This window comes from Gorilla gorilla, chromosome 2 (genome assembly GCF_029281585.2).
Source record: "Gorilla gorilla gorilla isolate KB3781 chromosome 2, NHGRI_mGorGor1-v2.1_pri, whole genome shotgun sequence".
Classification (NCBI taxonomy): Eukaryota; Metazoa; Chordata; class Mammalia; order Primates; family Hominidae; genus Gorilla; species Gorilla gorilla.
In genome coordinates this window covers 166256401-166282487 of record NC_086017.1, presented here as the reverse complement: position 1 = coordinate 166282487, position 26087 = coordinate 166256401, and the positions used below count along the sequence as shown (strand labels likewise).

Sequence of the window (26087 nt, the reverse complement as noted above, 5' to 3'; positions counted from 1 at the left end):
TCAATCAATATTTATTGGTAACTTACACATTGCTGGGTGCTAGAAATAGAATAATGAATAAAATAGAAACAGTCAAAACTTACATTTTAGTGGACAAAAACCAGACATTGAACAACTAATAACAAGTGGGATATGAGTTATAGGTAAAGCGTATAGGGTGCTCTGGGAATGAAGGGAGAGCTACCTGTCGAAGGTAGATGAGAGAGGGCAATTCATTCATTCCTCTGGCCATTCAACAAATATTTGAGTCAGGTTCTGAGCTGTGTCCCAGGCAGAGAAAGTAGGTGATGTTTTTGACAAAAGAGGCAACTGAAAGAGGACTGGCATGCAGAGTGACTCTCTGCCTGTGTGGACAGGTAGGCTACCCTCTGAAGAAGGGATAAAGGAGGAAGAGGTAGGTCTCAAGGTTTCGGCATGCTGGGAGCCCTGCCTGTTGTTGACTGGTGGGAGCAGAGGCCTGGTCTTTGTCACCCTGCCCAGTGAAGGGGAGGGAAATGATCATGGGAAAGAGACCTCATTCTTGCTGAGGTAGCAAGAAACGGCAGCCTTGCCCTAGAAGCCCTCATCATGGGCATCTCATGAGAACAGCTTTACTTTTATTACAAGCTGTCTTTATGGTTCTGGCTGGTTGCAAAGTTCTAAATCATCTTGTTAACACATGCCCTGCCAAGTTGACTTATGCTTTCTCAAGCCCAAGTGCGAGCAAGTTCTTTCCATGAATCCAGGAAGGGCTCTTGTGGACTGCAAAATGGATGACCATGTGGTTAGGTGAGGGGATGAAGCCTCAGATCAACAGTGCAATGAGTTATCAGATCGGTATGGTATGCACAATTTTTGAGAAATGACTCAAAGGATATTTCAAGGTAATCCATAGAATACAAAAGCAATAATTTTAAGTATACCCCCACCCAGGGAAAGGATTCTAATTCCTACGCCTAGCACAATGACTAGCCCATAATGGACACTCCAAAAGGATCCTTCATTCTCAATTAATTACACCTTCTTATAGTAAATCATCACCATCTGCTATTTGTAAATTAAAACCTGCACATGCACTGTATCAGAATCTTAAAACATTCTGATACTAGCTTCTTTTTCCTGTTACTATCCCTGAATATTGCTCATTTTAAAGTCATATAGGCAGGATCTAAAATTTTTTTAACTTTTAACATATAATTAGATTTCCTTTTACTAAATAAACAAAACAAAAGACCAATTCCCCCCTCCTAATAGGTGTGATGGCTGATAGGTGAAGGACAAGCAGGATCCTTGGCTGTCTGTGTTGGCATACAAAATCAGTAAAGCTGTTCCTTCCTCAGTAAATGAAGAAACATTTTTTTTCCATGTAAAGCATTCATCATTCACATAAACTGGGCTCTGGTAGAAGTGGTTTGACTAGCCCAGTGAGACTGAATCCTGGTTTAGTTAAAGTATAAAGGACCATCAACAGAAGAAGTTCTCAGCTACAAGCAACAGAAAGAAGTCACACAGGGAGGGCACCCACAGCAGCTGTGAGGAGGGAGCTATAACCAGCAGATGGTGTGTGTTGATCCAAGGAAACTTCAGTTCTCCGTGGTCTGGCAAAAGGTCATGAGGTTAAGAGCTAAGCTAGATTTCAGTCCCAGAAGACAGAAAAGAAAAAAAGAAACTCATTTTCCAGAAGGGCGGAATGAGCCAGGAATGAAATCCCCATGGGAGAAGGCAGAAACCCATTTACTAGAGCTGGGGTCAGAGGCAGATCACCAGGAGTAGGGCTGACTGGAAGTGGAATGTTTGAGCTACTGACCTTGGCCCCAGTGAGTGCCTGGGCCTGGAATGGGACTGATCCTACAGCTGGAGTTCCATATGGAACTCAACCAATTTGTCAACTTTTAAAAGCTTCCCACTTCTTTGTTTTCACTTTATTACCAAAGTTGATATGCACCATGCAAAATGTATTAGGCTGTTCTTGCAATGCCATAAAGAAATGCCTGAGACTGAGTAATTTATAAAGAAAAGAGGTTTAATTGGCTCATGGCTGGCTCTGCAGGCTGTACAGGAAGCATAACACCAGCATCTGCTTTTTGGGAGGCCTCAGGGAGTTTTCACTTATGAGAGAACGTGAAGGAGGAGCAGGCATCTCACGTGGCAAGAACGGGAGGAAGAGAGTGGGTGGGGAGGTTCCACACACTTATAAGCAACCAGATCTCATGAAAACTCATTCACTATTGCAAAGACAGGGACAAGTCATTAGGGATCTGCCCCCATGATCCAAATACCTCCCACCAGGCCCCACCTCCAACACTGAGGATTAATTCAACATGAGATTTGGGCGAGGACAAATATCCAAGCTACATGAAAAAGTTTCATAGCACCAATTGCTACTAAGCTATTTATTTATTTATTGAAGACGGGGTCTTGCCACGTTGCCCAGGCTAATCTCCAACTCCTGGGCTCAAGTGATCCTGCTGCCTCAGCCTCCTGAGTAGCTGGACTACAGGTGTGTGCCACAGCACTCAGCTCTACTGTTTTATAGTAGCTATTAAAAGATTCATATTTGCATGTTATGAGTTTCTTTAAGGCAACTTTCAAGGTTTCATGTGCATCATTTCTTCTCAACATATTGTCAGATCCTTGCTAGACCATTATCTACAGTGCTTTGAGTAATTCATAGTTGAGTTAATGATTGTGGGTACACTGCATCACAATACTATTTGTATATTTGATTCACTCAAACATTATTAAAATTATTTCTCTGAGGAATCGCCACACTGTCTTCCACAATGGCTGAACTAGTTTACACTCCCACCAACAGTGTAAAAGTGTTCCTATTTCTCCACATCCTCTCCAGCACCTGTTGTTTCTTGACTTTTTAATGATCGCCATTCTAACTGGTGTGAGATGATATCTCATTGTGGTTTTGATTTGCATTTCTCTGATGGCCAGTGATGATGAGCATTTTTTCATGTGTCTGTTGGCTGCATAAATATCTTCTTTTGAGAAGTGTCTGTTCATATCCTTTGCCCACTTTTTGATGGGGTTGCTTGTTTTTTTCTTGTAAATTTGTTGGAGTTCTTTGTAGATTCTGAATACTAGCCCTTTGTCAGATGAGTAAATTGCAAAACTTTTCTCCCATTCTGTAGGTTGCCTGTTCACTCTGATGGTAGTTTCTTTTGCTGTGCAGAAGCTCTTTAGTTTAATTAGATCCCATTTGTCAATTTTGGCTTTTGTGGCCATTGCTTTTGGTGTTTTAGACATGAAGTCCTTGCCCATGCCTATGTCCTGAATGGTATTGCCTTGGTTTTCTTGAACTAGAAATACCATTTGACCCAGCCATCCCATTACTGGGTATATACCCAAAGGAATATAAATCATGCTGCTATAAAGACACATGAACATGTATGTTTATTGCAGCACTACTCACAATAGCAAAGACTTGGAACCAACCCAAATGTCCAACAATGATAGACCGGATTAAGAAAATGTGGCACATATACACCATGGAATACTATGCAGCCATAAAAAGGATGAGTTCATGTCCTTTGTAGGGGCATGGATGAAGCTGGAAACCATCATTCTCAGCAAACTATCGCAAGGACAAAAAACCAAACACCACATGTTCTCACTCATAGGTGGGAATTGAACAATGAGAACACTTGGACACAGGAAAGGGAACATCACACACCGGGGCCTATTGTGGGGTGGGGGGAGGGGGGAGGGATAACATTAGGAGATATACCTAATGTAAATGACGAGTTAATGGGTGCAGCACACCAACATGGCACATGTATACATATGTAACAAACCTGCATGTTGTGCACATGTACCCTAGAACTTAAAGTATAATAATAATAAAAAATATATATATATATAAAGAAAAAAATTATTTATCTGTCACAAACACAATTACTACTATTTTGCTTCTTGGCTTCTAAGTTAGTAATATTGCTACATACATGTGTTTTAGAAATAATTCATTTAGTGTCAAACCGGCAGAAGTATCAGAAACATCCTAATTTCATTCAGCTAATTTCATTATTCCAGAAAATTAAGCCAAACAATGTAACAAAAGCTTTTTATTCTGGGAGTATTTTTAAGTAACTACCAGATCCTCAAGTATATCTTATTAGAAGTCTTTAATGATTTGGAGTTTTTTAAATAAGAATTTCTTTGAAGTTCAGGGAAGCCTTGATTAACAACAAAAAAAATTCCTTAGAAGATACGGCCTGGGCCACATCCACCATTTAATACTTGGCTTGCTTGTTTTTACTTAAGCATCAAGAACAGAGAAACAAATCCACTGCTGGCTATTGGGTACCTGCTCAGTGACTTCAATTTAACTTCGCAATCATCTAGTCTAGTCTACGCAGTGGACCAACTCCCTTTTCATTACCTTCACGGTGAAGGCACTGTAGTTAGACTCCTCTGGATTGAAGAAATGTAAGATTAAAGGAAGATTATACCGCTGAGAAATGTTTAAACAAAACATATTGTTTTAAGATAAGAACTCATTGATTCATTTTGAGTTTTTATCTAGGATAGTGAAAAGATAAAAATGAGTAAAAATGAATTCATTTGTAATTCTATCAAATGGAATCCCACACTATATGCCAGACAGGTGGCCCTCCAGCACCTCTTCTTATTAGTTGCTGCTTACCCTTTTGAGTGATAATTACATATGACAACACTGTACTGAAAATACTAATCCATATGAACTAATCTCATCAGGTGGCATATCCCTCCACCTTGCCCCAACATGGAAAAGCAAAACTAGTTTTCTGTTATCACTTGGTGCAATAGCCAAATCCTTACTGTCCACTCTGCTTATTTAAGCTTCTGCCAGTCAACCTTCCCCGCCTCACCTACTTTATCTCTGTCTTCTGCTGACTCCAGAGGCATTCATCTCTGCTTGTTTAAGACTCTGGCACTTTGTGCAGTCTGCCCTTCCACATAAGTTCTACCATCTTGATATGTAACATCAGAGACCCTGTGGACAACCTCTGCTACACTCTAGCTTAAGAATTTCTTGACCATCTGAACTCTCCTAACTTTCACCTTCACTTCACATTAGTCTACACATTTTCATGACGACATCTTAATGTTCTCATCACCCAGAACAGTTGTACCTCTGAAATCTTCATCTCGAGTAACCCCCCTCTCCAATAAGAGTCTTCTGATTCTTAGAAGTGTTTTTTGTTTGTTTGTTTGTTTCATTTCTTTATTCCCTCTACACCTGTCCTTCGACTTCACTGAAAACTCTCACCCCATGGCCACTCTTTTTTTTTTGAGACAGAATCTCACTCTGCCGCCCAGGCTGGAGTGCAGTGGTGCGATCTTGGCTCATTGCAACCTCCACCTCCTGGGTTCAAGTGATACTCCTGCCTCAGCCTCCCGAGTAGCTCGGACTACAGGCGGGCTCCACCACACCCAGCTAATTTTTTTGTATTTTTAGTAGAGATAGGGTTTCACCATGTTGGCCAGGATGGTCTTGATCTCCTGACCTGGTGATTCGCCCGCCTTGGCCTCCCAAAGTGCTGGGATTACAGCCGTGAGCCACTGCGCCCAGCCAGCCACTCTATTTTTACTTTACCTTTCTTTTATATCTTCTGTCCAGTGTACATCCTGTGGTGCCATCCCTGAAACCATCATCTCACCAAAGTATTTCATTCCCTTGCCCCCTGCAAATGAGCCTACCCTGAATTGATCCAGCTGCCTTCCTTTTCCCTTCCAACTCTAGTCTATCTAATAATGTTTTTTTTTATGTGTGTGTGTTTATTTACTGGCTCCTTTACTGCTGTAAGCTCCTGTAAGCAGGGACATTGTGTTGCTCACTCTGTGTTTAGGTGCTAAGTACCCTTAGCATCTAAAACAGTGTTGACAATATCTGTTGAAGCCATTATCAGTGATGCTGGAGAAACCCCACAACTGCCTGGTTTAATGCCATTTCAAGTTATAGCCTTCCACTTCAACAGAGCCATCAATTCTGTGTGCACGGCCCACTCCTCACATGGATGCTTTCCAGTCTTCATACTCTCCTTACTTACTTTCTCTACCAGCTCACTCCCAGGCGGAGATTTTTGCTTGTTACTTCACAGAGGCAACTGGATGATGACCCATTCAACTTCCTGTCCCTCCTAGCTTCCAAACATGTTTGCATTTCAGCCATCTTGGCTTCTTTCTCCCTAGTATTAAATAAAAGGGGGAGGAGGAGGCCATCCTTTATCTTGGAATCATCCTATATTCTTTTCTCTGGATATACATCCTCTTTTACTTCCCCTGGACAAAATCCATCAATTTTCCACCTGATCTTCACCTGAATCTTCAATGTCTTCCTTTCTGCTTTCAACATTTATCCTACTCAACCTCTCAGCTGTGCTTAATTCCAATGATCACTCTCTAATTTTGGACAGCTGCTCTTCCATTTGCTTTGGTGATTTTACACTTCGCTGATTTTCCTTCTACCTCTCTGATTACTTCTGGGTTTCTTTTGGAGTTTCTTCCTCTTCTCATTTTTAAATGTTGCTTTATGTGATGCAATTCTGGGTTCTCTTCTCCATTTCCTCCCTAAGAAATCTCAACCATATCATCCACACGCTGATGACCCCCGAATGTTTATTTCCAACACCATCTTCCCTGAACTCTACCACATCGAATATGTACCAGTATCTCAAATTTAAACTATCTCAAAGTGAACTCTTCACTGCATTGGTCCCAGCCTATCACCCAATAAGCTCTGCTTCAGTGCTCCCTAGCTTGGTGAACGGCTGACTTATCACCCAATTTACCAAGCCAGAAACTTGCGTTACCTTTTCCTCACTTCCTTTTCACAACCTCACCTATTTACAGAAACATTGTGCCTTATGAATTCTACTTCCCAGTAAATATTTCTCAAATCTGTCCATTTCTCAGCCTGGGCAACATGGTGAAACTCCATCTCTACAGAAAATTACAAAACTTAACGGGGTGTGGTGGTGCATGCCTGTAATCCCAGCTACACAGGAGGCTGAGGTGGGAGGATCGCCTGAGTCTGGGGAAGTTGAGGCTACAGTGAGCTGTGATTGTGCCATTGAACTCCAGCCTGGGTGACAGAGTGAGACCCTGTCTCAAAACAAACAAACAAACAAACAACAGCAACAACAATAAAAACTGTTGCCATTCAAATCCAGGCAACCATAATACTCATCCAAATAAGTGCAGTAGCCCAATTTCCTGCCCACAGCCATTCTTTATTTCTAGTCTATGATCTTTCTCAATAATTCTGATAAAGTCATGCATCATTTAAAACCCTTCCTTCTGTGACCTCCCACCGCTACTAGAAGGAAGTGCATTCACTTTAACACAGACTACAAAATGCAATTCCTGCTTATTTCTTTTGCCGATAGTGAACACTTCTCCTTGCCTCCACTCTCATATCTTCATACACACCCTCTATGACAGCCTTACAGATATTCTTTCAGTTTCTCAATATTGCCAAGCTCTCTCACACACCAGGGGCACCGAAATGTTATTCCTTTGTTTGGGTAAATCTTTGCCTCCACTTTACCAGGCTTGAGCTAGACAGCAGCCAATCTTGACAATGTCACACATCCCTATTTAAAATCCCTTAGATGTCCCCTGCGGCATTTTAATTTTATTCATTTTCTATAGACTTTGGGAGATAATGCAACCCATTTATCATGGCATATAAGACCCTGTGTGACCTGGGCCCTGGTTACTTCTCTAGTATCATGTCTTGCTAGCTTCTACATCCCAGCCATCATGAACCACTAGTAGGTCCTAACTTCCTGAGCTCTTGCCTCCATCTTGCATACAGACTATGCACGTGCTCTCCTCTGCTCCCATTGGTCGGGCAATTCAATTATCCTTCAGAACTTAGCTGGTGAAGTGGGACTGCTTTCCCAGCCTCATTGCTATCACTTTAGCTGCCCACTCCCAGACCCGCTCTGGTTTAGGTGCTCCTCTCTCAGGGCACCTGTAGCACACAAATCTTATCACCATCATAGCACTTATCAAACCATATGGTAATGTTGTTTATGTCTGTCACACTGACCAGGTTTTCATTTTCCTGATGGCAGGGGGTATTTTAGTTCATATTTCCAATGTCTAGTGTTCAATGTTTAGAAGCTGCTTGATTAATGCTTTTGTGGAAAAAAAAAATGAATGCCAGGTATGGTGGCATGTGCCTGTAGTCCCAGCTGCTTGGGAGGTTGAGGTGTGTGGATTGCTTGAGCCCAAGAGGTTGAGGTCAACCTGGGCAACATAAGGAGACCCTGCCTCTAAAAAAAATAAAAAATAAAATTAAAAAAATAAAATTAACTAATGAATAGATAAATGAATAAATGAATGAACGGAAGAGGCAAAAAGTTGTTCTAATGTCTCTACAGAAATATCATGCCTCCATTACACTGGGGAAATTTAGGAAGACATTCCAGGTTCAGCTTGTCCACGATAAGCAGAAAATCAGGCTCCGTGTCTCTCCTCTCTGACTTAAAGTCTTCACTGAGCACACAGTCTGAAATTGAACCTGTTAAAGCAATCAGTTGGTCAATATGTACCTTCTTTTAAAAATGCAAATATCCAGGCAATTCCTATACCCCTTAACATCTATTCATTTACTTAAATTGCTTTTCCTCCTAACACATAACAGAAACTACTCCACTGAAGAAATGGAAACTTTGTGTGCCCAGGAAGAATAGAAGGTTTAGTAGTATGGGTACATTTCAAAAGCTTCCCAAATCATTGTAATAAGCAGCCATATTTGAAAATCACTATTCCTCAGTGCTTCTCAACCTTATTTTGCAGATCACCTGAAGAGGCTACTGAAAGTGCAGCCGCAGATTCAGTAGGTCTGAGGCGGAGCCCGAGACTGCATTTTTGCACATTCTCAGTGGCTGCTGCTGTTGTTGGTCCATGGACCACGCATTGAATACCAAGGATCTAGTCATTCTCCTGATGCAGACCTCTGACTTACTTACTTTTAGGGATTAATCAGAGGTGAGAAAAGGGGTACTGGCAAGGGTGAGTGCAGATTAGCTAGGTTTACAAACTAAGGTGTCCCTGTTGGTAGGCTTTTCTTTACAGGAAACACAGATTCAAGTGTTCATTTCTGATTGTGCTCATTCTAATTGATTCAAAGCCTGAACTGTCACCCCCATACTAAGCCAGAGCACAGCAATCAAATAAAATGTTGTTCATAAAGGATGACACATTTTTATTTGAGAATATGTAAAATGTACCACATTCTCTTTTTTCTTTCTCTCTGTTTCTGGCTACAACTTCCTCTTTAAAAATATACTGTTCGCCTTTTGATGTGATTTTTATTTGATTCTCAATAAAAAAATTTTAAATAGCTCATTTGCAATTTTCATGAAATAAGATGTCATATGAATCATATCTGTGCATTATACCTATGGTGCATCTCCCTGAAGGACGTGTAACATGAAATAGGCTGTCGTTAGTCTTTGCTGTTTCCCTGTAAAATGAGACACTTTCAATTCCAATTTTGTAGATAATGAAAATGAAATGCAGAAAGCTGAACTGACTTAATTAGGATCTCATACCAATCACACAGGATGTGGCCAAAACTTACATCCCAGATCTCCCATGCTAAAAGTTGGCTTAGTGGAAAAAGAAACAGTAAGCTTCCAAAAATTGTGCCTCCGTTACTCATAACACTTGCATCTCTTTGAAATAAAGTTTATAATTTAACAGCCCTTCTCCTGCACATATCAGTTGTTGGAATTTGTATTCTATTCATCTGATTATTAACCTACATTCTTCCTAAAATAATTCAAAGTGGCCTTAGAGGGATACATAAAATAAACTAATATACATTGTATGAGAAAGAAAAGAGGAACAGGAATAAAGCTGATGAAGCAAGTTTATACAAAGAAGTCCTACAATTTCAAGTTAAATTCAAATTTGGTTCTTGACTTTCTTTTCTCGTTTTTTCAATTTTTTTTTTTTTTTTTTAGACAGAGTCTCACTCTGTCGCCCAGGCTGGAGTGCAGTGGCAAGATCTCAACTCACTGCAAACTCCACCTCCTGGGTTCAAGCAATTCTTGTGCCTCAGCCTCCCGAGTAGCTGGAATTGCAGGCGTCCACCACCATGCCCAGCTAGTTTTTGTATTTTTAGTAGAGGCAGGGTTTCTCCATCTTGGCCAGGCTGGTCTTGAACTCCTGACCTCGTGAGCCACCTGCCTTGGCCTCCCAAAGTGCTGGGATTATAGACGTGAGCCAAAACGCCCGTCCTGGCTCTTGACTTTCTATCAGTTAAGGTGAAAAGGAAAACATCTCGCAACAGCCGTGTGAAAAACCAACACATTTTTCCAGAAGCAGGAACTGCTAACTGCTCTGTGGTAGACCAAGTGGTCTGGCTTTAATCCAGATGGCTGGTACACCTGGACACATATGTCTTTGACTTCCTCTGTAAGTGAAACCCCAGGGGGTAAAAACAGGGCTTCCAACACCTAATCCTGAAATAATTTTAACTTCCCAGTTGATTTACTATTTCCAGAGATTTTTCGTCAATATATTGCTAATATAATTAAATAACAGAGGCTCACTCAAACTAAAAAGCTTGAGTTTATTTAGTGAAGATTTGAAAACTACATTGAAAACTACATATAATCATTTAAACTGCAAAAATGGAGCCCAATGGACTCAACATACAATAGCAAGCATAAGATCAAAACACGAGATAACTATGTAAAAATGGACATTGGAGAGATGGGGGAAAGAATGAAGGTGAATTTTTGTTTGTTTTTTTTTTTTAATGGCTTTGGGTTATTAATTTGTATACCATAAAATTCACCCAATTAATTTTTGGTAAATTTACACAGTTGTGCAACCATCACCACAATCCAGTTTACACTTGATCTTTAGCCAAAAAGCTGAGAATTTGTCACAGTCCAATTTTAGAACACTTCCATTACCCCAAGAAGTCCCCTTATGCCCATTTGCAGCCAATCCCTGCTTCATCTCCAGCCTCAGGCAATCAATATTTGTCTTCTGCCCCTATAGTTTTGCCTCTTATAGAAATTTCATATAAATTGAATTTTACAATATGCAGTTTGTGTCTGGCTTATTTCACTCAGCATAATGTTTTTGATGTTTATCTACACCATTGCACATAATAGTAGTTTGCTCCTTTTTATTGCTGTGTGGTATCGTAGTTTATAGCTATATGGCATTTTGTTTACTCACCTGTTAATACATATTTGGGATATTTCCATATTTTGGCTTTTATAAATTATTTATAAAAACAGCATTATGCTGTAATGAAGTCCTTGTGAGGATATGTGTTTTCATTTATTTTAAGTAATACCTAGGAGTAGAATTGCTGGGTTGTATGGAAAGTACATATTTAACATTTTGTAAAAACTGTCAAACTGTTTTTCAAAATGTTTCTAACATGTTGATCCAGATGTACTAAAATTTACATTCCCACCATTAATGTATGATGGTTCAGTTTCTCCCCATCCTCACTCACAGTTGGAACTATCTTTTTCACTGTAGCCTGTGGTGGTTAATTTTAGGTATCAGCTTGACCAGGTTAAGAGATACCCAGATAGCTGATAAAGCATTATTTCTAAAGCATTATTTCTGGGTGCATCCGTGAGGACGTTTATGGAAAAGAGTGGCATTTGAATCAGTGGACTGAGTAAAGAAGATCCACACTCTACCACCATTGTGGCTGAGCATCATCCAATCTGTTGAGGGCCTAGATAAAACAAGAGGCAGAGGGAGGGGAAATCCTCTGTTTCTTCTCGAACTGGGACATCCACCTTCTCCTGTTCTTAGACATCAGAACTCCAGGTTCTTGGGCCTTTGGATACTGAGACTTTATATACATATACCATTGGTTCTGTTCTCTGGAGAAGGCCTGACTAATATGTGGCCCATCTGGGATGCTTTGAACAGAAAGAACGTATTCTAGTTTTCAGTTGGTTCAGAAATAGGATCAAAACAAGCCACCACTGGCCCCCGACAAAATCTCCTTTTCTGAATGGTCTTAAAGAATGAAAATTTACAGGATTCAAAAGCTTGTGCAACATTCTCCTTATGGTTTTTTAAATTGCGTATTTTTCAATTTTCTCCAATTAATCTGTTTTATCAACTTGAGCTTCATATCATATCAAAGGCTTACCAGAAAGCACCTTGCTACCCCATGGATTTGCTTATGAGTAGGACAAAATAGGATCCTTCAACTACAGAAGAATCTTTCTATATCTCTTATTCTAAAATGTTAAATGTCAAACCAGGATTCTCACCCTAGTCTAAGCTAGTTTATATCCACCCCCTCTACATGTAGATAATTTCTGTAGCTATAAAATAAACCTTTGGAGTACCACTTAGCTTACCAGGCATTGCTAATTTTCTTTCCCTTTAACTGCTTAATTCAACTTATGTATGTTTTCAATTTCTTGACCATTCATTAAAAAATGATGGTGTACTACTTGCTTAAAGTTTCCCTGGAGGGTAAAAAACACATGTTATATATTTGTGTATTTATGATATAACTGATTCCCTTTCTTGGAAAGGATTTGATTGACAGATGCTAATTTTGACTGGATAAATGTAAGGTAATATCCCTACACAATTTTCATGAGAATTGTGCCAGGGAAGCCACACAAAGCAAATTGCCACATGCCACATTTAAATTAACAAAGGTGTGCTTCAGTGGTCTTCCTACTAAGATGTCTGCTGCTTTCTTATTCCATGAAGGATTTTTTCCAAACTTAACTACATAATGAAATAGCCTCATTTCCTACACTAAAAGGCTGCTACAGGGCCAGTAGCCCCCATGAGTTAGCCATCAGTCCTTCCTGTATTTACCTAATTGTGCTGTTTTTCTTCATGGAGGTTTCAAGGTGTTAACAGGCAAGAAGGCAGAGATGCCTTGTGACAGCCAGGAGAAGGCTAGCTGTTGCCAAGATACATCACCTAGGGCATCACCATGATCTGGCCCTTGCAGACATTTGCAAGCTTCATTTCAGTTCAAGGGTCATAGCTCAAAGCACATGAATCTGATTAAATCAGTATGTGCGTAGAGTAGTCTCCCCCATATCTGCGGTTTCACTTTCCATGGTTTGTTACCCATGGTCAACTACAGTCCAATATATTAAATAGAAAATTCCAGAATCAGACAACTCATATGTCTTAAATCACGCACCATTCTGAGTAGCGTGATGAAAGTCACAAAGGAGCCTTCTCCATTATCATCATATCAACTGTTGCAGGATGATGGTGTTTGTGTTCAACTAACCCTATTTTACTTAATAATGGCCCCAAACCATAAGAATAGTGATGCTGGAATAATGTTATAATCGTTTTATTTTTTATTAATTATTGTTATTAATCTCTATGACTAATTTATAAATTAAACTTTATCATAGGTATGTATACAGAAAAAATATAGCATATATAGGGTTCAGTCCAGTGTCAGACATCCACTGAGGTCTTGGGGGATCCTCAGAGGATAAGAAGGGGACTGCTGTGCATTATCTCACCATGCTGAAAATATCTTTTAAGTAACAGAATGCCACCTCTCCTTGTATTAATAATTAAGTAATCATCAAAAGTTTTCTTGGTATGTGCAGAATTAAAATAAAAGGAGTGGACAGTTCTGAGAGGTGTTTCATCCAGGTCTTGATGTTCCACAAGCCTGTCTGTCAAGGCTGCCATCGACAAATATGCAGTGTACAACCTGCATGACTATACAAGTGGAGGTGGTCCCACTTTCTCTTGTAAACTGTATTGATCACGTCTTAGCTTGGCTTCTCTGGCCTCTGGATAATTTAGGACCACACTTCTAACATACGCTTCTGCAGACCCCTCAATTCTCTGTTGTCTTTTTCTTTTTTTTGGAGATAGAGTCTTGCGCTGTCTTCCAGGCTGGAGTGCAGTCGTGCAATCTTGGCTCGCTTCAACCTCTGCCTCCTGGGTTCAAGCAATTCTCCTCCCTCTGGGATTATAGGCGCGTGCTACCATGCCTGGATTTTTGTATTTTTAGTAGAGATGGGGTTTCACCATGTAGGCCAGGCTGGTCTTCAACTCCCGACCTCAAGTGATCCACCTGCCTTGGCCTCCCAAAGTGCTGGGATTACAGGCATGTTGCCATATAATGCAACATATTCAGAGGCTCTGGGAATTGGGTGTGAATATCTTTGAGAGGCCATTATCCTGCCTACTGTTAAGAGGGAAGCATTGATAACATCTTGAGACCATTTAAACCAGTGGTACCTAGTCATAAGTGACCGTGCTGCCTGCAGGGGACATTTAGTAATGGCTAGAGACATTTTTTGGTTGTCACAACTAGGAGAGGACTGCTACTGGACATCTAGTTGGTAGAGGCCAGGGATGCTGCTAAATATCCTATAATACACAGAATAGCACCCACAACAAAGAATTATCTAGCACAAAAATATCAACAGTGATTGAGTTGAGAAACCCTGATTTAAAGCACAAGATTCCTTGAAATCTAAGTTAGGAAGGTTACAATGCAATGGAAATCAGTTTCAGGATTCAGACTTACCTGGAAAAGCCTGCAAAATCACATACAAGTTTTATAACTCTAAGTTTTTGATGACCTTATAGGGTAAATAAGTGATGAATAATACTTTGAAGCATTTTGATCCCTGCCTTAAGTTGTTATTTCTTAAGTAGTATTTGTTTTACTTTAGGTCTGGTGTAATCTTTCATACTGATGCATTACACATATAGGCAAGTTAATTTAAAGTATACATAAACATCATTTTATGTACATCATAAATATTTAAATCCTAGATGCTCAGATTTAAAATATGTAACACCAAACAGATTTGAAACAGCCTTCTGCAATATTTTACTTCTGTCTTGGTATGGCTTGACTTCTCTATTCCTTGACTTCAAAGAATCACAGATAAGTACATTTGCTATGACATTCCCTTCCACTGGAAGAAAGGTTCAAGTTGGGGCCATCTTTCACATAATGTAAGCACCCTGAGTGTCAATACTTGCTTTTCCCATTCTCAAGAATTTCTGAGCTCAGGTTTGAACCCACCCACTCTCTTAAAGTGACCTATAGACTTGCCGGTAAGATATTTTATATTTTTTCAACATCTCTCTTTTCATATTTCTTTCTTTTCTTTTTCTTTTTTGAGATGGAGTTTCACTCTTGTTGCCCAGGCTGTAGTGCAATGGCGCAATCTCAGCTCGCTGCAACCTCCGCCTCCCGGGTTCAAGCAATTCTCCTGCCTCAGCCTCCTGAGTAGCTGGAATTACAGGCATGCGCCACCACATCCGGCTAATTTTGTATTTTTAGTAGAGATGGGGTTTCTCCATGTTGGTCAGGCTGGTCCTGAACTCTCGACCTCAGGTGATCTGCCCCCCTCAGTCTCCCAAAGTGTTGGGATTACAGGCATGAGCCACCGTGCCCAGCCTTCTCTTTTCACATTTCTTTTTCTTTCCATCTACTCTACTCTGGCCACTCTTCTTTAATACTTGCTTTTGTCCAAGATTTCCTCTAGGGTTTTCCTAATTTGCAACAACTTCTAAAAGAAATAGTTGTATTTTTCTGTGGCAGAAAAGATTTCCTAACCAGCAGAAGACTGTGTGTGTGTGTGTGTGTGTGTGTGTGTGCACGAGTGTGTGTGTTTATGAGTATGCAGAGTGTATCCATGAGGGTGTGTGTCATCTTATTTATTCTCCTAGGAAGAATAGTAACTACCAATGTGAACAAGTATTCTAATGGCTTGTGAACCAACAGAGCAGAATGAAGAAAAATATACAGCTATACAGCAACCTTGTTTACCACTGAAGTTATTTCTATTGTATACATTTCTCTGCCAAGATACATCCTGCAAGGTGTTTTACATTTGGTTTGATTTCTAAGCTACAATTAAAGGATACAGGTTAAATACATTTTAGTGAGTTGAGACTTGCCAAACACTATTTAAAAATCATATCTCTAAACGTTAAGTCACATTTAAGATTCCAGATTCTGAATGTCACATTGCTCCTTGGGAGGAAAAACCTGCCTAGATCTCTGAGGCAAAATCACTTGTCGTTTATAGAAATACGCCTACCTAGTCAAAAAATCCAGTTTCTTCGAAAATAAAATTCAAGGAAAAGAAGAGAAAAAGGAAAAATAGTGAGAGAAGAGGGAATCTATAGATTAAGATACCAAAGAGACATGTCAAGTGTATTAAAGATAGAGGAATTAACCCTTAGTAGTCAATATGTAAGTGGAAGTTTTCCGAAACAGGACAGCCTGAGCATATAATAGGTAGCTGGTAGAGAGAGGAAGCATAGGAGGATCTGGGGAGGAAGTAAACGTTAACTTTGACAACTTGGGCACACGCTGACTTTTGCACATGACCACGGAGATCCCCCAGCCAAGGTACCTGTGCAGCCATTTCCCTGGGGAATAAAGAAACTTCGTTTTTGAGAAAAACTTACTATGTCGAGCAGCAAATGGCTAACATCTAAATCAAGTCTCCCTCACGCTCCCCACATCACATCTCAGGGTGTCTAGTCATTGCTCTTGTGACCTAGAGCAAAAAAACCCATCAAAAAACAATACAAAAAAAAAAAAAAAAAGCAAAGGGCACAGATTCAGGACGTTAGACTATAACCTAGAATTGCCAGATATTTTCCCATCATTTTTTTGCAAAGTTCAGTGAATAACAAAAATCCAAGTAAAGAATATCCAAGACTGGGTGTAGTGGCTCATGCCTGTAATCCCAGCACTTTGGGAAGACAAGTAGGAGGACTGCTTGATCTCAGGAGTTCAAGACCAAGCTTGGGCAACATAGTGAGACCCTGTCTCTACAAAAAAAAAAAAAAAAACAACAAAAAACCTACAACCTAGCCGGGAATGGTGGCAGGTGCCTATAGTCCCAGCTACTCAGGAGGCTCAGGCAGGAGGATGCCTTGAGCCCAGGAGATCAAGGCTGCAGTAAGCTGTGATCACAACACTGCACTCCAGCCTGGGTGACAGAGCAAGATCCTGCCTCAAATAAATAAATAAATAAATAAATAAATAAATAAATAAATAAATAAATAAATAAATAAAATTAAAAATAAAATTAAAAATATCCAGCAGAAAATGGTTAAAATTATTTGGAGCAGTTTATTTATTTCTTATAAGACACATAGATGTTAGAAAGGAGGTTTAGAATCTCTTGTTAAAGGACACAAATATTGTGTTCATATCCCAGGTGCTGCCCTCAGCTACCACCTTCCTTTTTCTTGAAGAAAGAAGAAATACTCCCATTTTCACCACACTCCAATTGATGGGATTTATATAGCTTCATACACTTCTCTGTTTTCTGCTCTGACTTATTTTTCTTCTCTTCTAATCATTGATGTTGTTTAGCCCTTGAACCTCTTCTTAAGTTTAGCCCTTGAACCTCTTCTCTTCTTTTGAGAACTCAAATACTTCCAAGGCTTCCACTATCACTCCTAAACTGACAGATCCCAAATCCAAATTCCAGCTTCTTAAACCTCATCTCTACCTTCCTGCTGTCTATTCTCATCTTAGACCAAACACATCCACATCCACCTCATAACCTCTCTATTTCTGTGTGGGCTGCCTCCATTCTCTTTAGTCCCTTGGGTTTTAAAACTTGGCATCATTCTCAATTCATTCATTTTATTTAGCAAGTCAGTTCTACTGAGTCACCCAATTCTCCCTCCCCATTATCTCAATAGTACTCTTCTCTCACCACAGGCCAACCTCTTTAGCTTACACTTGGAGTACAGAAGCAGCCCCCACCTGCCTGCCCTCCTTTTCACTCAATCCAGTCAACCCCACATTCGCAGAATCATCTGTCACCTTTGGCCTGATCACTCCTCTGTTCAAAAATATCTGTTTCTCCTGTATTACAATATCAAGGCTAAACATGGATTTCAAGGTTCTCCATAATGTGCCCTTCTAACAAGCGCTTTTTACTTTTTCTCAATAACTTTTACTACTTCTCAATAACATAGTTTATTTCTGTTGTGTTTGGAATTCCCTCTTCTGCACCGCCACATCTAAATTCTAGCCCTGCTTCAAGGTTCTTCCCAAATTTAAGGCTGGGTGCAGTGGCTCACGCCTGTAATCCCAGCACTTTGTGAGGCTGAGGGGGGCAGATCACCTGAGGGCAGGAGTTCGAAACCAGCCTGACCAATATGGTGAAACCCCGTCTCTACCAAAAATACAAAATTAGCCAGGCGTGGTGGTGGGTACCTGTAGTCCCAGCTACTTGGGAGGCTGAGGCAGGAGAATTGCTAGAACCCGGGAGGCGGAGATTGCAGTGAGCTGAGATCATGCCACTGCACTCCAGCTTGGGCGACAGAGCGAGACTCTGTCTCAAAAAATAAAAAATAAAAAAAATAAATAAAATGAAATTTCTTCCCAGATTTTAACTCCTCCACCTAGATTTACATGCCTACATCTCACTCCCTTCTTCTCACCCACGTAGTGAGGTGCATTGAGACATTTAACACAATGATACGAAACTTACCATTTCATATGTGTTCATTTTCTTTCTTCAATTACATGGCAAGCTCCATACAAATAGCGATATAGTTTTCTATTGCCCTGCTATACAGCCCAGGGCTGAAAATAGTAATATATTTTTCAGAGTAAACAAGTTAATTAATCTACTACTTAAATATATTTTTATTTCCATTGATTATACAGCCAGACACATAAATAATTGATCTACAATGAATAACAGTGTAAACAAAGCAAATTAAGATTAGCATTTAATTTTAAATATTATACATCAGTTGTATAACTATTACATGTAAAAACCATTTCTTACCTGATTTTATGCAGTCTGATGACTTGCAAATACCATCTAGAAAAAGGAGAGAATATACATAAATATTGGCAACACACATTTTAAAATTTCTATTTTTCTATTGTTCTTTTAAAAACTGCCAATTAAATAAGCAATTTCTTAAAGCAAGAACTAAAAACCGAACATTATATATCATTGTCAGTGGTTAGAAAAAATATAATAAAATAAAATAGGTAAAATCTAAATTTAAAATTTTGATTATGGGGCTACCAACTAAGCCCCAGGCCTATTAAATTGAAATAATCAGTTGTTTTTGCTTGGTAATCATTTTTTTAACCATTAAACAATCAATCTTTTTTCATCCTTGTAAAAAACTTCCAAGACTCAAATTAAATTTGTTAAATTCCTGTGAAGCCCTTTAGAATTTCAATGACACAACAAAAGTTGACTAATAATGACTATTACTAAAGCTGGCCATAAAATTGTGTATATTTTAATCAAATAAAACCATACTTTAGATTCCTCATAAGTAAGCATGAGCGCACTAAATATACTTACAATTAATAACTTAGCTCAAACATAAAAGGCACCGTACTTCAAAGTTAATTATTTTGACATACTGATGTTACATTTTATAAATGAATCTCTTTGTCAGTCTTTAAGTGCCTCTATCCTTAACACATTCATTGGATAGATGGTAAAAGCATGGAGGAAGATTTCCTTCTCTTTTGCACTTATGGATGCACAGGTGTGGGAGTAACTCACCATCGTAGGTTGCATAGAGTGCGATCATTGTCACAGCTATGATGGTGAGGAGCAGGACAAGGACCGAGAGGCTGATCTCCAGCGGGGTCCATCGCTGTTTCTTCTTTGGCTTTGGAGTGTTGATATCAGTTATATCCATCTGACTTTCTGATTTGCCCATCACCTAAAATCTGCAAAAAATGAAAATACTAATAATGAAAAATAAATAAATAAAAAAGAAAATGTCCAAATGCTTAATGTGGCTGGATAAAAGTAAAAGGCTCAGTTATTTTAAAATAGAAATACATTTTTGCTGTTGAGAAGTCAAAATTTTGTTGCTGAATGCAAAGTATATAGAGCCAAATGAATTTGACAGGTCTCAGTCACAACCTTTTGTTTTTTGTTGCTGTTGTTTTGTTTTGTTTTGTTTTGCTTTGGTATATCACTGAAAATCTCAGCAAAATTAGACAGTAAGACTTGGTTAAATACTCAAGTAGGATTAATTCAGCAGTTTATAAGCAAATAATTGCTGTACCATCATTAAGAAAGTTTTAAACTCACCCTTTTGAACTCTGGACTAACATCAAAGGTTAATTTTATATCTTGCTCCAGTGGCTTCCTTTATAAGCTCAAAAACCAATGACTAATACCTTGAGGTTTTGACTAAGCAATAATTTGAAATATTAATATAGATAAACAGCAAAAGGAATGAAGACATGAAGTAGTTTATTTTAGTCATAAAAACAACCTTTATTTTTACAGTTCAAAATTACTACTACTACTGATACCACTATCTATAAACTGGTTAGACAACATTCTGAAAATGGTCACTCACTGTACCAAAAGATACCTGAATATCCAACCTAACCACACCCAATCCCATTTAAGGGGGGGGGGGGGTAAGGGGGACAAGTAAACAAAATAGTACAAAAAGTTACCAAGTTGATACTTGTAGTCCTGTATAAAGCAGGGTATGCAAAAACATACCTGTATTCCTAAAATATTTCACCTCAACTGGAGATGTGTTAAAAACTTTAAACCAAAAAGTGGACACTGCCACAGAATAGAAAAAAGAATTAAGAAACTGGGGCACAGAGAAGTCAGGCAACGTGTTCAAGACTACACAACTCGTCAATATTCTTTGTAAAGAACACATTTGGTCACTGTTCAAAATAAAGCTGTATCATCATGCAGTAAAAGCTTACTGTAGAAATTTAGGGGGAAAATTAAGGGGATATAAGCCTAAATATTAAATTTCATCAGGGGCCTAGTGACACTTTATCAGTCAGTCTCCAAGGATTAGAACACACAATTTCCATTTTTCTGCATGACTGTATAAAAGAACATCTTAAACTAGCAGATTAGCTGTTTATAGCTCAATACAAATTGCTCTTAGAATTTGGTCCCAGGATGAAGTGGCAGCTCAGAAATGCTCTTATAGTTAAAGATCTTTGTTGAACACACACAATTCTCTAAGGGTGTGTTTTGTGGAAACTGAGGCATAGGAGAAAGAAGAAACATATTCTACATTTGAAGTATGGTCTGGGAGACCCAGCAGAAAACTAGAAATTAACCTTCCCAGTGAATTATTAATAAGCGAACCACAGCTAGACCTTAAAGTTCTGGATACAAAGTCTTAAACATGCTGTCCCCTTGATTACATGAGGCTATAAGCAAGGACAGACTATCAAATAAAAATATTTTATTAGACAATGAAAACCGTGTCTGCTAAATAAAAGTGGAATGTAATGTACCTGAATGTTAAAATGTCTTACTTAATGGTTATGTAAGGCATGCTGGCTTAGTCTCACCACCCCTGGGGTTATGATATGGAATTGCATTGATTGTAGTCCTATTTTAATAGTGTATTGGTTGGGCAAAGGAAAGAGGGGAACAAATTTAATAATACTCTGGACACTTTACAGAGAGGTAAACAATAATAATTCTCCCAGTCTCCCCACGTTTCATGACTGTCCTAAAGAACACCTGAATGTTAAGCACATTTGCTAAAGTATTTCCCTTTCCTGAATATTGTTCCCCCTGCATATTTCAGAAGACAATGTAGAGAAATGTTTTACTGGTACAAAATGACTTTTTTTTTTTCTTAGTTCTTCCTTAGAAATGACAGTCAGTGTCCCTGTAAAGTAAAGCGAAGGGGTGAACCAGGGCAGCCTCAGGGTTAAATTACAGGTGCTCTGTGGAAACTCCATGCCTTGTGGTGTGGTAAAGCTAGTGGATAAGCATTTCTTTCTCCCTGTAAGTTACTTTCCCTTGGCTTCTCCTCCTTACCCTTGAGGCTGGGTACTGAAGCAGCTGAGCTCTTAATGGGTCAGCACCTAAGTTTGCAGAAACAGTTACAGAGAAATGAAGACAGTGACAGAAGCTGCATCAAAACAATATAATCTTTGAATCACCTGCAAAGTCTTCCTCCATCTCCCCCTCTTGTAAATGCTCTGTAAATTCTTAAAGGAAGTCTTTTGCTCTTAGTAGCCTTTTTTCAAAAGCATTGAGCAAAAGCAGAAATGATGCAAGTTTAATCTCCTAATTAACTTTGTCGTTCATTTCCAGTTAATTCTGGAAGGTTCACAATTTTTCTTTAAGACATCAGGGAACAGTATCTGGAATCTCACTGTGGAACATATGACTAAACCCCAAATACCTGAATATCCAACTTAACCACACCCAATCCCATAGAGAAGAGTAAGGGGAACAAGTAAACAAAAGAATACAAAAAAAAAAAAAAAATACCAAGTTGACGCTTATAGTCCCATATAAAGCAGGGTACGCAAAAACATACCTGTATTCTTAAAATATTTCAGTTCAACTGAAGATGTGTTAAATAAAAAGTTTAAACGGAAAAGTGGACACTGCCACAGACGAGAATAGAGAATTAGGAGGTCTAAGATAACAAGAACCTGAAAACTTCAGCTCGACAATATTACCAACAGAATAAATTACTATTTTAAGTGTAAGCTTAATTTCAAAGCAATGTAAAGCAGCAATTCTTACACCAGTTGAGCATAAGCATTACTATATCAGACAGTCAAAGCAGGAAACCTGGATAACTGATTTGTTAAAAAGGAAATCTCATTGACTTACAGACTTAGACTTAGCTAAGCAGTTTTCATCTTCACAGCACATTGTAACATTAACTTATATCTGCAGGTTCCTGAAGCTGTGCTATGCAATTACAGTTTGTTTTATGGAAACTGAGGCACAGGAAGAAGGAGAAACAGTTTCCATATTTAGACTGTGTCTGCAGAAGCTGAGGACAGAGGTACTCAGGATAAATCATCTTCTTGTTTCCCAGACATTAATCAGGTGTTTCCCAGCCTGAAATACGGAGTTCTGGACACGAAGTGCCAACCATATTACTCCCCTGGTTAGTGCTGCTCTACAACCAAAGACACAGCGTTAAGTCCAAGAAATTACCAGACAATTTTTTAAAGTGCTAGAACCCACAAAAATGGCAGGGAATGAAGCTACACGCCTTCATACAGTCGATTTGCCGACAAGCACTTTCCAAATGCTGACGCTGCAAGTCAGGTACTAGTTTTCAGTTTAATAAAATTGCCATTTGAATCATATATGGGGGAGGAATCGACTTGATCAAGAAGCTAAAGAGGGATATTTGGTTGCAATTACCCTTATTTTGAAACCAGACAAATAGACTGAAACCAGTTAAGAGGTCTTAAACTTTCATCTACAAAAGGACACACCAGCCCCGCACCGACCAACCCTTGTGAGATTTAAGCATTAATTATATAATAGGAAATCAGGTTAAAAGCAAGATGAAGAGGTGGGATAATGAAAAGATCTTCCGGCTAAGAAAAGTAAAAATAGAAAACTGAGTTACAAATGAGAAAATCCGACAGAAACCAAAATGAAAACAAACCTTGCTTTTTAAAAAGAAGAAAAAAAAATCAGTGTCTGTACAGCAGAATGGCAAATTCCCAGCCCCCAAATCAGCCCCGGTGCAATCTGGTAGCGCGGATCTCGGTAACAAAACATAACTCCCCAAGGCAGAGGCCGCAGGGAACTATGGAAATGAACCTGAAGAGCCAACCTGACGTGACTTCCAGAGCCCTCCTCCAGGTCACCCTCTGGGCCCCTCTCCCTCCCCTCACTCTTCAGGTCCCAGTAGCGGCTCCTTCCCAGGGCACGCCTCCTCCACGGCCGCAGGGTCCTGGGCGCTCGGATCGCGCTGGACCTTAGCTGCGGACCCTGCTCAGCGCACCTCCCGGCAGCCGCTCCCCTCGGCTGGCTCTGCCCTCCCCGTGCCCGTCCCACGGGCTCCCAGCGCCCTGGGCGCTCGCGCCCTTTGGACCTTTCTCCCTTAGCTCGCTCTCCTGGGACTCACCAGTGGGATTCGGGAGAAGTTGGAGGCTGCTGAGCCGACACATCCCGACCAATGAGCGCACGGGGCCGGGTGGCAGTGGCGGGCTGAGAGCCCCGCCGAGCGCCTCTCAGTCGGTGCATCCGCCCAAGGCGCGCGGGCTCCAGGCTGAGGCCGGACTTGGGGGAGGTTCCGGACCCGCCTCCGCCCGGTCCGTGGGGCGACGAGGCACCTGGGCATCCCTCCGACCCGCACCCACAGAGACTCACCGTGACCCCTCAGCAGATCCCGCGCCAGGAGTTGGGCGGCTGCTCCAGCCTGCGCTCGGTCAAGCTTCGCCACTTGCACATCTCCGCGCCCCGCGCGTCTCGGCGCTCTCACGGCCCCCCCCCCACCCCCCACCCCGCCTCGCCGCTGCAGGACCAGCGAGAGGAGCAGTACCCTGGGTGACCTGAAGGTTTCCGCTAGGTCTCCCAAATCCAGTCACTTCATGTGAGGGGGCCGGGGAGACGGGGGGCGGGCGGTGGCAATGAAAATGTCCCATCCTCCCCACCCCCCATCTCACCATTCCCAAAAGGGCTTTGCTAAACATTTTTAGAATTGCTTAGCTTCGGGGCTTTCAAGAAAACAATACACGGGCTCTTCGGGATTCTCTAGTCCTGATGAGGGCTCCATCTCTCCCCTGTGGACCGGCGACTGTAATGCTTGCCTCTTCTCACGCTCTTCTTTCGCTGTCTTTCTCGCTCCCTTTCCTGCCTGAATCCAAGCTTCCTTCCTTCTTCATTTAAATGTCCTCTCTCCCTCCCTCCTTCGTTTTCTTTTTTCTTACTCTCCCTCCCCGTTTCCTTCTTTCCTTCCTTGCTCCTGCTTTCTCCACCCCGCTTCCCTCTTTCTTTCCTTTCTTTTTCTTGGTCGGAGTACTCTGATGTCAAGATCTGAACTGAAACTCTCCGCTCCCACCTCCTGACTTCAGGGAATCTTAAAACGTGTGTACATCGGAGGTTGAGGGTGGGGAGTGAGAAAGAGAAAAATAAACTAAAGTGTGTCTGCTCTACCTACTGAAATCAGCCGTAATGCGCCTGGACCCTCACAGTTTAATGCAAGCAAGCAGCGTACCCCTTTCACTCAAGACACAGCGATTCCTCCTCAAATGGGTAAATACAAACAAGGAAATAAATACTTTTGGCACAAAGGCAGTTTCTTTGTAAAAGCTACCTTTAGCAGCTATAATTGCCAAGGAGCTCAGAAGAACTAAACTTCCTTTTTTTTTTTTTTGCTTCCAGTGTACAAGTACCTTTAATACTGATCCTTTTCCTCTTTTGAATCACATGTAATTACACACACACACACACACACACACATACACACACATATTCACACTCCATTGCGGAATTCATATTGAAATAAAACTGGGTTTGCAATGATCTGTTTTTAATATCAAAATGATTTACTGCTTGAGAAGAGTCCCCTTGTGCTAAAAAATTTTCCATCTTTTTCATAGCAGAGAAAGCTGAAAAGCAAGGAGAAAAGGTAGTTCATCCTAATAAGTGGAATACAATGGAGAGACATTTCCCCAAAAAGCTAACCAATCTTTAAATAATTCGATTAATATAGAGGAAAAATGGAGTGTGTAGACCTAACAAGTGCTATTCACGTCTATTTACGCTTTCTCTGTGCATCTTACAGACACTATTTAGTCCTCAGAACAATCCCGAAATATTGGTGTTTTCATTCCCACAAATAAGCATGCGGGGCTTGACTAGCGCCCTGGAAAGCATCCCAACTGGAATTTTTTTTTTCCTACAGAGTCTCGTGCTGTCGCCCAGGCTGGAGTGCAGTGGTGTGATCTCTGCCTCCTGGGTTCAAGCGATTCTCCTGCCTCAGCCTCCTGAGCAACTGGAAATACAGGCACGCACCACCACACCGAGCTAATTTTGCGTGTGTGTGTGTGTGTGTGTGTGTGTGTGTGTGTGTGTGTACTTTTACTTTCGGGGTTTCTCCATATTGGCCAGGCTGGTCTCAAACTCCTGGCCTCAAGTGATCTACACACCTCGGTCTCCCAAAGTGCTGGAATTACAGGTGTTAGCCATCATGCCTGGCGGTGAGGACACTTTTAAAGGAAAAAAAAGGATTTACTTAAAATGTATGACAAAAGAAAAAAAATGCCTACTTAGAGTTAATTTTAGACTCCGACTTTCAGCTGACAGTCGACAGTATGGATTGGTAACTGGTTTCCCAGAACAAATATTTTTTTC

The 26087-nt window shown here is 40.4% G+C and overlaps 1 protein-coding gene across 7 annotated transcripts in view; it reads right to left on the bottom strand.

Moving 5' to 3' along the window:
- The window catches only part of MME (membrane metalloendopeptidase), a 97314-nt gene extending 72373 nt beyond the window's left edge, over positions 1-24941 (bottom strand). Inside the window, exons 1-5 of one of the 7 annotated variants that reach the window (XM_063704314.1) lie at positions 23392-23847; positions 22596-22890; positions 21786-21832; positions 19518-19687; positions 18774-18809 (exon numbers count right to left, since the gene is read on the bottom strand). In XM_063704314.1, coding sequence (XP_063560384.1) covers positions 18774-18809; positions 19518-19677 — 196 coding nt within the window. In that variant the 5' untranslated portion in view covers positions 19678-19687; positions 21786-21832; positions 22596-22890; positions 23392-23847. Of the gene's footprint in view, positions 1-18773; positions 18810-19517; positions 19688-21785; positions 21833-22595; positions 22891-23391 lie in introns of all 7 variants that reach the window. The other 6 variants (XM_055380995.2, XM_031009501.3, XM_031009498.3 and 3 more) reach the window with 6 other exon arrangements.
- Positions 24942-26087: the final 1146 nt, after the last annotated feature.